Consider the following 14,072-nt stretch of genomic DNA (forward strand, 5'->3'; position numbering starts at 1 on the left):
GTCTTTTGATGCTAGCAAATGTTTTATAGGATACAAAAAGAACATATAGACTCATGTTGAAATACAGGCCATCACATTTAGTTTGTATCTCTAAAACATACACAACTTCCCTTGGGTCAACTTCAAGAAGCAGCATGAAGACAACCAATACTATTTCCCCTGTACACATTAGTACACAGATGCTTTTCAAGTATGTTTTACAGGCATTTTTAGAGCAATCCTCATGTGTATGATTACTCTTTTATACATGTTTTCAATCTCCATTGATATTAGTCAAACTGTTCTTGATTTATGAAATAAATAACACACAAGTGGGCACAAAGCTGCTTCTATTCCAAGAGCAACCAGCAGTTTCCAAAGTATTCTTCATTCTCATTCCTATTCCACACATATTCTTTAGGCTCTTTCAAACACAGATATACTTTTATGGCATATGGCAAGTATTCAGTGACACAGGCCTCCTTAAGGTAGTGAATTTAATGGTGCGAGTACTTTGTGGCCAAACCTCTCACAGCAGCAAAGCCAAGACATATCCTGACAGTTAAACAATCCTGGATTCTCTCCTGGTTTTGACATCTTACCCTTACAAAAAAAAAAAAAAAAGCTTATGTTTTGAATGCTTCTGAAGTAATTTCGGTATTATTTCTGTATAGTAAGGGGTTTGTTTACTAATTCAGAGAAAGAGATTGAAGTTAATAGAATAAGAAGCTTTCTGTAAATGTTTCAAACAGCTTTATAGTTGAAATGACCTGTTGCAGCACTTGAATTGAGGGAGGGCAGAGAACTCTACATTGGAGAAGAAAGGACAAGATTGTCTGCTCTTTTTCTGTTTTAGTCAATTTTGTATATAGTACATTTAATCAACTGTAGAGGACAGGGGAAATGGGCATGATTCACTGGTCCTTTTACCGTAATCTGCCCTACTTAAAAAAGAAAAGGTCAAAAACTGAGGAGAGGTTGGAAGCAAACAAAGGGCTGATGAATTATGGGGAAGAGCACGTGCAAATCATACTGACTGGGTCTGCAATGGAACCCACAATGCACACACATGGATCTCCTTGAATCGGGGCCCCACTCCCCTCATCATTCACTGACCAACACACGCACATTATGCATCCACCTTGTTTTTAGGATACTCTTTGAAGTGGGTAACAGGAGGATTTTCAATAGCACTATGCCCTCATAGCACCTGTACTCACCTCATAAGCTGTGCAGGTTCATATGATTATGTAGTCTACATTTATTAGTGCTACAGTCAGTCAATACTGACATTCCTAAAATAATTTTTACCAGGACTCATAGACTTTAGGACATGAGAATTATAGAACCTTATGCTGATGGTATCTGGCAGACACGCAGCCTTTAAATTACTTGGAATATTTTTGTTTTTATAGTTGTGGCTCCACTTCTTTCTCCTGAATTTCCTTTCAAAGACTTCGCAGAATTTTCTTTTAAGTTTCCTTGCCTTCTATTGTTGCTCACAGATTTTATTAGTCTCAAAAAACCCACAATCAATCCATAAGAATGTAGTCTTTTCATCAAACTGCATCTTTAAACTGAGCTATCTGGAAAGCAGTCACTACCACACCACCACCCCCATCATTCTCTTAATCATTCCTAATAATTCTTTTGACTTTTAACTGTTGAACTCAGCTTATTTGCACCCAGAAGACCACTCGTGTACAGGGGAAAAAATGCTAGAGAGCTCTTCCCCATGTTGTGTTGTGCCAGTATTGTGTTTCAAAGGCCACTTATTTGGACGTAAACAGGCATGGGTTGTTATTTCTCCCTGCTCCCACCGCACAAACCTTTTCATGTGCTTATTGTATAAAATGCTGTGTGGGGGAATGCAGGGGTAACTGGAGGAAAACCCTGTGGCTCCATGCCAGGCAGGTCTTCCACCCCCTGTGACAGAGAACTACCAGTATCTCGCTTCTGTGCTGTAGACTTCTCTCACAGCTCACTACCTCTGCAGGCATCCAGCACAAAGCAAGGGGAAAACCAAAGCATGTTATCAGACGCCAGGTCTGCTCCCCAAGGAAGGTCACAGATACTAAGAAACAGGGTAGCAGTCTTCACATTTCTGCAAACTGGCAAGACACAGGGACTATCTTAAAATTGGGTTTGCGATAAGAGATCAATGGAGGACATGGCCATGAGGGACCCCTACAACAACTTATTCCAAATTGCCAAGCCTGGACTAAATGTATGAGATCTGATTACAAGCAAAACAACAGGAAGCCAAAGTATTTTGGAGAACTGCGTCAGTCTGGGATTGCATGAGCAGCCTGTCATCTTCAGTGTGGCTGCAGAAGGATCCAGTCACAGAATAACCATTGTTCCTAAATTGTGGATACTGACTTTAGAGGAGCTTATGCTTATAAAGCCTTCACAAGTTCAGGAGAGGTCAGTGCCTTCATTTAGTAGAATGAGAGGAGAAATTTTGGGTAAACTTAAAACAAAGCAACAGGCTATTAAAAACTGCAGTTTCCCATCAGACTTGCAGCATGCCGAGAGTATCTATAAATCCTGGTTCAACAAGCACTTTGCATCATGCAACAGTGATCAGATCTAAGCCAGATCCAATTTGTGGTGGGGGGAAGGAAAGACAGGGGGCTTATAAAATACATGAGTATATACTATGTCCCAATTCAGTTTTATAGTGCTGGCTGCTGGAATTGGAGAGATTTGTCTTGGAACAGTGAGGCAAGCAAAAACCAGTTAGGTACTAAGCATATGAACTTCAGTGAATCATAGAATCATAGAATGTTTTGGGTTGGAAGGGACCCCTAGAGGTCATCTAGTCCAACCCCCCTGCAGCAGCAGGGACACCGCTAACTAGATCAGGTTGCTCAGAGCCCTGTCCAACCTGGCCTTGAATGCTTCCAGGGATGGGGCCTCCACTACCTCTCTGGGCAACCTGTTCCAGTGTTTCACCACCCTCATTGTAAAGAATTTCTTCCTTATATCTAGTCTAAACCTACCCTGGTTTAGTTTAAAACCATTACCTCTTGTCCTGTCACAGCTGGCCCTACTAAAAAGATTTTCCCCCTCTTTCCTATAGGCCCCCTTTAGGTATTGAAAGGCCACAATCAGGTCTCCCTGCAGGCTTATCTTCTCCAGGCTGAACAAGCCCAATTCCCTCAGCCTGTCTTCACAGGAGAGGTGCTCCAGCCCTCGGATCATTTTTGTGGCCCTCCTTTGGACCCGCTCCAACACTTCCATGTCCTTCTTGTGCTGAGGGCTCCAGAGCTGGACGCAGTACTCCAGGTGAGGCCTCACCAGAGCAGAGTAGAGGGGCAGAATCACCTCCCTCGACCTGCTGGCCACGCTTCTCCCGATGCAGCCCAGAGTACGGTTGGCCTTCTGGGCTGCCAGCGCACATTGCCAGCTCATGTCCAGAGCCCACCTCTGAGATTCAACAGAAAACTAGTGAACTGGACTTAAGTTTTAATGGCTGGCAGAGGAGGGAGGGAGGGAGAATGTGCAAAGGCAATGTGCCTTTAAGCTGGAAACGTGGGACTCAAGCATAAGACACTGCAGAAGAGGGGAAAAAAAAAATATACTGCATGCCCTGAACCACAGAAGTAATTAACATTGCAACAAGGGCAGATGTCCAAGGCTTGCTTTGCTTTTCTATTCCAAGCGCTGCACTTTTCAGTTGTGCACAGATAGTTCTTTTCATCAACACTTCAAGTTAAAACCTCCTAAATGTTTTGTATTTTGGTGCACAATTCAATGATACTTCGGAAGGTGTTGTTATTTATGCTAAATTAATCTGTGGCCCTGTGGTGAACTTTTAGACTTTAAGTTAGAAGCTACAGAATGTCTTTACTGAATGTCAATCAACTTCTTGCAATTGGAACAGCTAACCGAAAACAAAAGGTCAAAATTGTTTTAGTAGGAAATACATTAACTTCTACAACTCCTCTAACTTCAGGAAAAGTACAGCATCACATTTAGGTAGCTATGTTGAGGCACATCAGAAGTAAGGTCACCATTGTAACTCTGCTTGCAGTATTTCTATATACTGTGTTTATGCAAGCGCTACCTTTATCAGGAATTGATGGAGCAAAGCTGTCCGGGGTTTGAAGGATTTTCAGTAATTATATCCCAATGTATTTAATATATAGTAGCTCCAGGACAATACTTATTTGAGCAAGCTGCCCTGTTAAACTGCAGAACATCTGATGGCCGCCTAGCTCACGAGAGGGTAAGTCTCTAATGAAAGGTTGATGTTCTCCAGCTGAAGAAGGCTCCATGTATAACTGATGCACTCCACTAAGCCACCAGTCTTGAGGTAAATTGCATGATTTATCCTTACAAACATGCAAGACTAGGCCCAGAACTAAAGGAGTACCTCACAGGTACTTCAAAGAGGTCAGAAATATGAGTACACCCTATACATCACCATCTGCTGAAAGGGCAAATTATAATCAGTGCTTAAAATGAAACCGGGAGCATTCATGTGTGTCACTAGAAAAGGATCCCTAAGGCTAAGTGACTTCAGTTAATGTAATTAACCATCAGGGTTTACAGCATTCCCAGAATACATACAACTGGAAAGATCATTCACTTTTGGTAGACAGTTAACCTAATTTGTCTAATTAAGTTTCAGAAAACTTTCCCCTCCTAAAGACATGCTGCTGGGGAAGGTAAAAGCCCTATCACTACCCTTCCTTGAGCCTCGTACAGAATACTGTCATAGCACAGTTTTGGACAGAACAAAATATTTTCTATTCAAAGTAAGTTGATATGATTTACAAGCAGGCAAACTGTGAATGTGTAAAGAAAGAGAATACTTCTTTAATGCTGAAAAATTAAAAGCTGTTGAGGACCCAAGCTTTTTTGTTGTAGATTCTTCTAGGTCATTATTTTTGTACATTGCCTGTCCTATATGTGAGAATTTTGGCTTGATCTCCAGATTCCCAGGGAGTAACACATGCCAGGAATGCATATTTTTAAAACTGGGAATGTTTTCAAGGTATTTTGGCTCATGTGAATAAAATGTTAAGGTATGAGCAAGCCAACAGGGAAAGCTGTCACCTTACCCAATCTGAAATGCTTTGCTAGCTGTGCCCCCAGAACACAGGGACACTAAAAGAAAAATATTAATATGAAATCTAGGGAGTGAAACAAGTTCTCCAATGTCAGGGACTGCACTGCATCTCACCTTTGCAGCAAAAAGTAATTCTAGTAAGTCTATAGGGCCTGCTCTCATAAATTGCATGACACTTACTGAATTCCCTTCATAATACAAAGAACCTCTTCATCTCAGCTGGGACTTGAATCTGTTGTTCCACAGATGTTAGGCATACCAAAAAATTCAATATAGAGATTACTACACTAGGATTACTGGCAAAGATTTTTCTATTGCAGTTGAGACTGGATGGAACAGAAGCAAATTCAGATCTACTTCTTCCTTCTAGCACAAACACACATGTAACGGTATTTCAGAAATCAAAGTCATGAGGAACACTGGAAAAAGGAACCCACTCAAAATCTGATTTCAGCTTTAAAGTATTACATCAACTAACAACCATATTTACTACCAGTTAACACACTTGCTTTCTACCCTGACTACAGGGATAATTTGTGGCAAGTGATATCTGTCATCAGTTCTGGCTTTTTAAGTAAAGTCGTCACCTGTAAATTCAGCTAATTCAACTATTTATGTTTAGCCTGTTTCCTAAGGAAATTAAGTCTGTGCATTCATGCCATTCCTGCCAATCTGTCAGTAATACAGAAAAAACCGTGGTTTCAGAAGTGGAAACAAATAGATCTTTTTACAGTCGAATCAGGCAGGTCATGTACACAAGACCTACTCAGCCCACAGTCAGTATGATTACCATCTATTACCATTCCAGAGAATATTTACCACAGTGGCAACTGCACAGGTGGGTGACTCTCAGAGGCAACAATACGATTAGAGTAGCAGTAACCTCCCCAGTTTTTGTTCAGCATGACATCATATGCCATGGCATATCCCTTTGGCCAGTTGGTGTCAGCTGTCCTGGCTGTGTCCCCTCCCAGCTCCTCGTGCACTCCCAGCCTCCTCACTGGCAGGGCAATATGAGAAGCTGAAAAGTCCTTGACTTAGTGTAAGCACTGTTCAGCAACAACTAAAACATCAGTGTGTTATTAACATTATTCTCATCCTAAATCCAAAACACAGCACTATACCAGCTATTAGGAAGAAAATTAGCTCTATCCCAGCTGAAACCAGGACAGCAAGTCAACACTGATTTCATTAAAGCATTTTAAGAAACATGGAAAGGAGAGAGGAGGAACACTCTCCATTCCTACCATTTCTCATTCAAAGACAGAATCATAAACTTTCCATATTGTCCAAGATTACTTTTAGGTAAGACAAAGGTACATAACGTATCATCTGCTTGCAAAGCTAATGCTAGCACTGTGTTGCAAGCTCGAGAGGCCAATGTTGATGTTTCAGAAAACGCTTTCAGATTTCTAATGCTGACAGTGACAAATTTAACCGAGTCTGTACTTACGCAGCATATAAAAGATTAACCTTCAAGTTGGCTCTCAAGTACATCTTCAAAAACCGCAGGCTACAAACTAACAGGTCCAGTTTCCCTTTAATCCAACATTCAATGTTCCAATTTGAATCTAAACAAAAGAAAGGGATTAAACATTTCTGAACTATATTAAACAAAAAAAAACCCAACTGAAAGGCCAGGATAAAATTCACTCACAAAGAGAGGACAAATAACAGATATTCATGGAGGTGAGGCTGGAGCCCAAGTGTGCAAATGTTTATGAATAATCCTTGCTGAATTGGGCACCGGTATATGCCCTTCAACACTCAAAAGGCTAACAACCTATATGATACTTCTACATTCTAATTATTAGAGAAGAAATGTATTTTACCTGGCTTTATGGACAAGGCCACCAGGGGAAGAAAGATATTAAGCTGCTGCTGCTGCTTGAAGGTTTTGCTACTGTTAACTGGTACAGCCTCTATGCGGCTGTACTATGTACACTTTGTACACACATGTGCAGCTGCACTGCATACACAACAGCAACAAATTTAGTGTAGCAGTCTTTAACAGAGGTTTATTTGTTCCACAGGATGGTTCTTGTAAAATGAAATTCTACTCTAGTGAGGTCAATGAGATTCCAGCCACTGATAGCAGTAGGCCAACTGGACAGTATGCTGCTCAGAGACTGTGGTTTACAGGAGGAGAAAAACAGTCTAGGAAAAATTCAATCTAATCCATGTACAGGTATTTACTAAGGCATCACAATCCAGGCAGAAAAGACAGCACTTGCTCTCCATCTCTCCCACCTCCTGAAGGAGTTTAAAGCCCACATTCACAAAAATATTTAAAATATTTCTCATAGCGTCTAAACACCTTTGAAGATCTGGGCTTACGTCCTCATATGCAGTGCTACATATTTTATTCAGCATTCCCTGAGAAAGACAGCCAACTATTTTTTCCCCTTTGATTCTGTGCTATACAATTTCCTTCATCTTCTACTACAGAATTCCGTGAGGAAGGGTTTTTACCACACTACGTTGTCTGCTCTGGATAAAAACTAATATCCATTAATACAACCCAGCCCCCTGCCCCCCAAACAACAAATCCCAACTTTTTTTTTTTGAAGTCATTTTTTATGTCCTTGAATGGAAAACCTACCTATTTCCTGAGAAGTGGAGATAATTATTTCTGAAGGAATAAACTTCCTTGCTTGCATGCTTGCTCTGTACAAAGAACAATCAATGTTGTTATCACTCCAAAGGCAACATAGAAAACTTTCTTCGTTCATTAGCAAGGAAGGCTTAGTTTCGGATGCCCTCCTCAAACCAGACCAGCTCTCTACAACTCCAGCAGAGAAAGGACTCAAAAATGTTTCATTCAGCAGCATACAGGGTAATGTAAAGTTCCTGGGAGGAATCTGATGGACCATACAGTGGGCAACTGCCATGTGAAGAAGGTCTGCAAACATAAAGGCAGAGATATCAGAAATAAAAGAAGAAGTTCCTATTACTTGTCAATGGAAAGTGAATGGCTGATGTTATACAGAAACTTATTCATTACATAGAAATCAGACTATTTCCAGGGGATGCTCTCCTCTGCGTTGGAGACAAAATTACTAAAAACACCCCCTCTGAACTGGTGTCACATCTGTCTGATGCCAGCCTTCTCCCCCAAAGTCACCACACCTAAGGTTTTGTTTTCTCAACCCCTTGAAATAGGTCAAGGCCAAGACTGTACGGAAATCATCTCTTTGGGGTAAACTGGCTTATATTCATTCAATATATAGTGAATCCTAAACCTAAGTTCACACACTACACAGGTCTGAGTCTCACCTCCCCCTGCAGCACTGGGACACTCACAATCCAGCTCTTATAACACGGTGTAGAAAAAATAATCCCATTGTAAATATAACACATAGTCACATTGTAACTTAAGTACCAAAGAGTAGTATTACAAGAATACATGACTGTATGTAACTACGCAACCCCAGGGCATTATCTGGGAAATGAGATGTAGGAAAAGAATTATCTTTACCATCAGACTTAGATTCTCCAAAATAAAATCACTCTGACCACATTTGTAGCTCTTGTTGGTAAGTCATAGCTTGAATTACGCTAACAATGATTTTGAGAATGATAAGCATGTCGGTTTTGGAAATAGCTTACTGTAAAATGCTGCATGAATTTCAAAGATTAAAGCTGTAGTTACAGAAAGGCATGTGGGTCATTTGTGCACTTTGCATTTAGCTTTTTTGCTCAGTAAGGGCATAAATATTTTAAGTAGCTCATTAGATAGAAATTAATTCATGCTCTATGCCTTGTGATAGCCAAAATAAGAAAAACAGGACTTCTCTAGCACTGTTTGGTTAATAGCACATAAGCATAAGCGAAATAATATAAGAACACAGAATGAAAGCTTTTTTTAAAAGCAGATGCATGCTACCTTAAAAGCAGACACTGTGTTACTATGCAGCGTGTTAAAGTGTTTTGTTTTCTCTTTACAAAGATTTTACATTGCCAGACTCCTGAAGAGTTCTGCTCTTTCCTCCTCTCTCATTTAGCTGAGTTTGTGCTTCTGTAAATATGAGCTTCATTAGACCTCCTGGCTCCATGCAGAGGATTCAGTCGACCGAACAGACTATTAGTCCATAATACATGATTTAAAAAGGACAAATGAGTAAGTGACATGACTGCCTATGAAGCAGGACAGATAACTAACATACTACCCAATTCACAGAGCCAGTTGCAGGGTGGGAAGAGATTCCTGCCAGTCATCTATTTTTCTAAGAAACAGACTCCTCACTTGCACCTCACACCAGACAATCTCACAGGATTAAATCCTATAAAGTCCAAATGTGTGCAGCTACTTACCACTTCTGGAGAAGTGTTAAAAAAAATGATAATGCATTACAATACAGAACATTTAGCATAGGACTGCTGTAGGGCTTAAATGCCCATTAATAAACTGCAGCATGCCTTAAGAATGTTTCCCTGCCACAGGTGTAACAGTTTGTCCATGACAGAGACACACAGGAGGCCCTCGCTTACAGTTCTGTCCCTCAAATAGCGGTTTCTTTCATGTCTGGGTTAACAGGGCTACAAAGATGCCAGCCATGGCTGTTAGGTTACTTGGAAAAAGACAAAGATGTCCACTCGATAGATACACCGACTTTCAGTCACTACAGGCCACGAGATATTGACAAACAGCTCTGAAGCCTAATGAAAACTCCCTGAGGCATCCAGGTTTTCTAATTAAAAGGTACACAGCATGTTTAGACTACATAAAGTATTTAAAAGAAGAATTTGTCAACAACACAATATTTGATACTGAGCGGATAGAGGTATATATATAGAAAGATACAGAAAGATGTCTATGCATGTATATTGAAAAGATACAGAAAGCTAATGATTTATTCATCTTCTGTGAAGATGACACAAATTTTGAAACTAACTTCGCTGGATTACAGCATCTGCTTTCTCCTTAAGCATCATCACCAAAAGTCTTTAAATAGTTTTCTTTTTCAATCAAAAAAAAGAAAGGTAAATACCAGCTGCCCCTGAATAGCATATACCACTATTGTTACAGACACTTCCCAATTAGAAAACTAGTTTATTATATTCAACACCTACAGGTAATTGAGCACCCTTTAACAGCACTGCGCACATGAAAGCGGGAATGTCAGCTATCTAAAAAAACAGAGCTCAAACTCAAAGTGACACCCTGGCTACACTGAACTAAACAGAAACTTTACAGTTCTGATGCAACCAGGATTTTCCCGGTTTCCCTGCTTTTGGACCCATTAGGTAACAAAACAAATTGCCCATGAACTTCTATCTTGCCAAACTTTGACTGAGGCATTTATTTAAAGGTGTCTTGACTCACCACATACTTTCTACTCAGGTTTCCTGATCTTAAAAGTCAGTTGCACTGCTTTTTGGGTTAAGGCACATAGGCACAACCCTGTGAGCGTCAACATTTCAATTACACACAACAATAACATCAGGTCCTTTGTATATTTTAGGTGCATGTTGTGGTAAGATACCAATCCAGTAGCACGACTTGAAACACCACTGTAAAACGGAAATGATGATTACTCTCATTCTATGTAATTTCTAAGACGCTGCTTTTTTTTTTAGTAACTTACCCAATAGCACAAACATGGTCAGAATGATTTGCCAATACATCTTGTTTTGTAGAGCTGATCTGAAAAACATACAGAAAATTAACTGAGAGCTGATAATTATCAGTCTATTATTTCATTAGGGTTTAATTTCGGTGCACTTCAGTTAATTTGATACTCACACCTTGGTAAGCAGAAGGGAAGAACAAAATCAGAATGTCATTTGAGAAAAAATATTGCTTAAAATACCAACTAGTTATCAATACAGCTCTTCTTTCATCATTAGAACTACATAGTACCTCGTTTCTCCAGGCTTTTGCTGGTCATTGTTCACCTTCTGGGTTTGGCCATCTGAAAGGCACTACAAATCCAAACAATCAAAATGCCCAAGAGGTACTGAATTTTCAAAGCGTGGCATACACAAAAGCACTCAGGCACCCGTTTCAATGGTGAAGACTTCACTACACTTTTCTTTCATTTGAAGTACTTTGTTGTTTTTGATTTTCATCCTATAGTCACACAAATTCTGTTAAAACCCAAATACAACCATTTTTATACTTGAAAAAAAGCTCAACAGAGGCTACCAGAGGAAAACACACGGAGTTTCGTTGCCTTTGTAGTTAAGCACAACTAGATGATTAGTAAAATTTACACATTAAGTCAGACAGAGAATGCTGGGGCAAGAAATGAGATTTGGGGAGTCCCTCCAAAGTATTCTCATTCCTTAAATATTTCTGAGAACAATTTCCTTGAGAACATCTACGTTGCCAAAGAACTGGTGCCAATGCTTTGTAATCCAAGCCAATGCTTGAAATCCACTGTGTCATACACACTGTATGATACACACAGGCTACTGCAGTGGGAGTCTCCGTACTGGCTACACAGGAGTCCAGAAGGAGACAGAGTAATTCCTTCTTGGTTTTTACCACTCTTGCCAGCGCACAAGTGCGAGTACATCCCTGTTGTCTCAGCCAGGGCAGTGCCTCAACGAGCCAGGACAAAGTGGAGGGTCAGCCCCACAGAGGAACCAGTGGCTGGTAACAAAACCAAAGAATTTGGTTACAATAATGAAACCCACCCTCTGCTCACAAGTATCCCTCCTCTCCCTTTTGTCCTCACCAGAGACTTTGATATGATTATCCAGTGACCCTGGCACTACTTTAAGCCTTGACCATGGCTTAAAGCAGAGGTGATTCAATAGGCATAGCTGTCTACCTGACGCAGCGGACAACTGACCAGTGAAGTTACAGTATTTCAGTATTCTTGTCTCCCTGCAAGCTCTTCCAGAAGGAAAGCCCTTGCAAATTTGGCTGGGGCTGGAGCCAGAGCCAAGCCATTTCTTCAGCGCAGACCATCTTCATTTTGGTCTGCAAGATGAGTCAGTCCCATCCACTTTTCTCACCATTCACCCAGGTTATAATCAGAGTACATTTTAAGCTACATTTTGAGCAATTAAAGAGGAAAGCTCAAAGTTTCAAAGGCAGTGCTTCACAACCCCTACTTCAGTGGAAAATCTGCCTCTCAACACAGCTGTTAGGAGGCCAACCTTACCTGTACCTCTTCCATTAGTCTATTTCCTAACAGGTGAGCCACAAAGGCCAGAGGAAGTCTGCCATTTCACAAAGATACAGGCTGGGGTTATTTCCAAAAGCCTATGATCAAAGTTATCTAGGTTTTTTCCAAGTTTCTGATTGAAAGAAGAAAACAAAAACTTTTAAAATAATTTACTTGACATAACCATACACTATTCATACTATTAAACATGTGGTTTAATGAAAGCCAGTCCACGTTCCTCTTTTAAAGGTGCAACAAAAATTTGCTGTTCATAGCTCAACCACTTCTCAGTAGGAAACTGGCAGAGATCACTTCCATATGTTGTACTAGAAAATCAGCCATATATTTCAAAGGCTTATAAAGTCATCAGAATGTCATGGACGTTATTGCAAATGCTTTAAAGCTCTCGCTTTCAGAACAAGTAAAAAATGCCCACTATCAAGAGCTCTAAATAATCCATAAAGTTATGATCCATCACCTGCTCTCCCATCATAGGGACTGCAAGAAGTAAAGGCTGCCAGTCAGGTATCTTAGCCCTATTGCTCCTAGATATTTGAGCGAAAGAACCATTGTTCTGGTAAATATAGGTATTTCGTTGTACTATTTCAAAGCAGAATGTGAAACACCATCTCTCATTTGTTCCTGGAAGTAAGAAGACAAATAGTTAATTGTGTTAACAACAGCTGCTGTGTTAGTTTCACCCAAGCAATACCTACCATAGACTGAAAAGCAAGCAACCACAGATCCCCAGAACCACATACACCTCAAAGAAAGAAAGTTATAATTATGTAGTCTACTGAAGATAAAGGCATTTTCACTTCCTGCTGCCAGATAAATGTCCAGACAAAACAATCAAAAAGATTCTGATATCAGCACTAATTTAACCATAATTAACAATATTGGGACCAGAAGGCAAAAATACAGCTCAGAGCAGCTCAAGACATCTTCTTTTCCTATATCCATTGCATCGTTCTAGGCTGATTTTTACAAAGGTGTTATTTTTCAATCGTTGTTCCAACAATATTCATGAACAAAAAATAGTGCTGTACATGATCAAAAAGCAACGTAAGCTACCTGTCAACAGCATTACCTCCTTTTCTGTTCAAAGTTCAGTATTGCTTGTGTAAACTTTACACAGGAATTGGGTAAAAAGAGGTATCTACAGACAACTCCCAGGACAAGACGAATATACTACCAGAACAGACAGCACTACCCAGTATCTTTTCTAGTGAGAATATTGAACTTACCAGAATTTTATTGTTAAGAAAGAATCCAAGTTTTACAAGAGCAATTACAGGGAACAGGAAGTTCAATAAAGGAGAACTATTAAAACTTGTAACTATAGCTCTAACCCAGAGAGGGTAAGTTAACACAGCTAAGAAAAATGGTTTTACGAGTTGCTGGGTAAGTATCCATACAAATGGAAGGAATCAGGGCCCATTGTAATGCATCTGTCTTAAAATACACCACTCTGAAACCACCAACTTTGCTGCTACTGCTGCGTACAAGACACTTTCAATTTCATATGTAAATAGCATGTTCTTCTCCATGCTAACCACAGTACAAAAAACTTCAGGAAGGAGAGCACCTCTCTTAACAAAATCATCCAATTTCAAACAAAACACAGCAGATATGACAAGCAAGGAGGACAAGAACAAAAGTAAGATTTTTTTTTAATTTTTTTTTTTTTTACAGGCTGGCTGAGAAGTCATATAATCCACTGGCATATCAGCATAGGAAACATTTTCAACACAGCCTGAAACAAGCACAGTCGGTGATCCACAAACACCTGCTCACTGGGCACAGAAAATGTACTGAAAGTTTTCCTTTTCCTTCTGGAGCTTCTTTTTTTTTTTTTTTTTTTTTTTTTTTTTTGTTTTTTTTTTTTCACACTT

General features: G+C 39.9%; 1 protein-coding gene across 1 annotated transcript in view; it reads right to left on the reverse strand.

The window, feature by feature from the left end:
- LEPR (leptin receptor) overlaps nucleotides 1–10,692 on the reverse strand; it is a 35,455-nt gene extending 24,763 nt beyond the window's left edge. Inside the window, exons 1-3 of the mRNA XM_035891793.1 lie at nucleotides 10,648–10,692; nucleotides 7,662–7,961; nucleotides 6,513–6,630 (exon numbers count right to left, since the gene is read on the reverse strand). Coding sequence (XP_035747686.1) covers nucleotides 6,513–6,630; nucleotides 7,662–7,961; nucleotides 10,648–10,687 — 458 coding nt within the window. The 5' untranslated portion in view covers nucleotides 10,688–10,692. The remainder of the gene's footprint in view (nucleotides 1–6,512; nucleotides 6,631–7,661; nucleotides 7,962–10,647) is intronic.
- Between the last annotated feature and the right edge of the window lie 3,380 nt (nucleotides 10,693–14,072).

The sequence above is a fragment of the Egretta garzetta genome, unplaced genomic scaffold, assembly GCF_000687185.1.
Source record: "Egretta garzetta isolate BGI_Z169 unplaced genomic scaffold, ASM68718v1 scaffold163, whole genome shotgun sequence".
Lineage (NCBI taxonomy): Eukaryota > Metazoa > Chordata > Aves > Pelecaniformes > Ardeidae > Egretta > Egretta garzetta.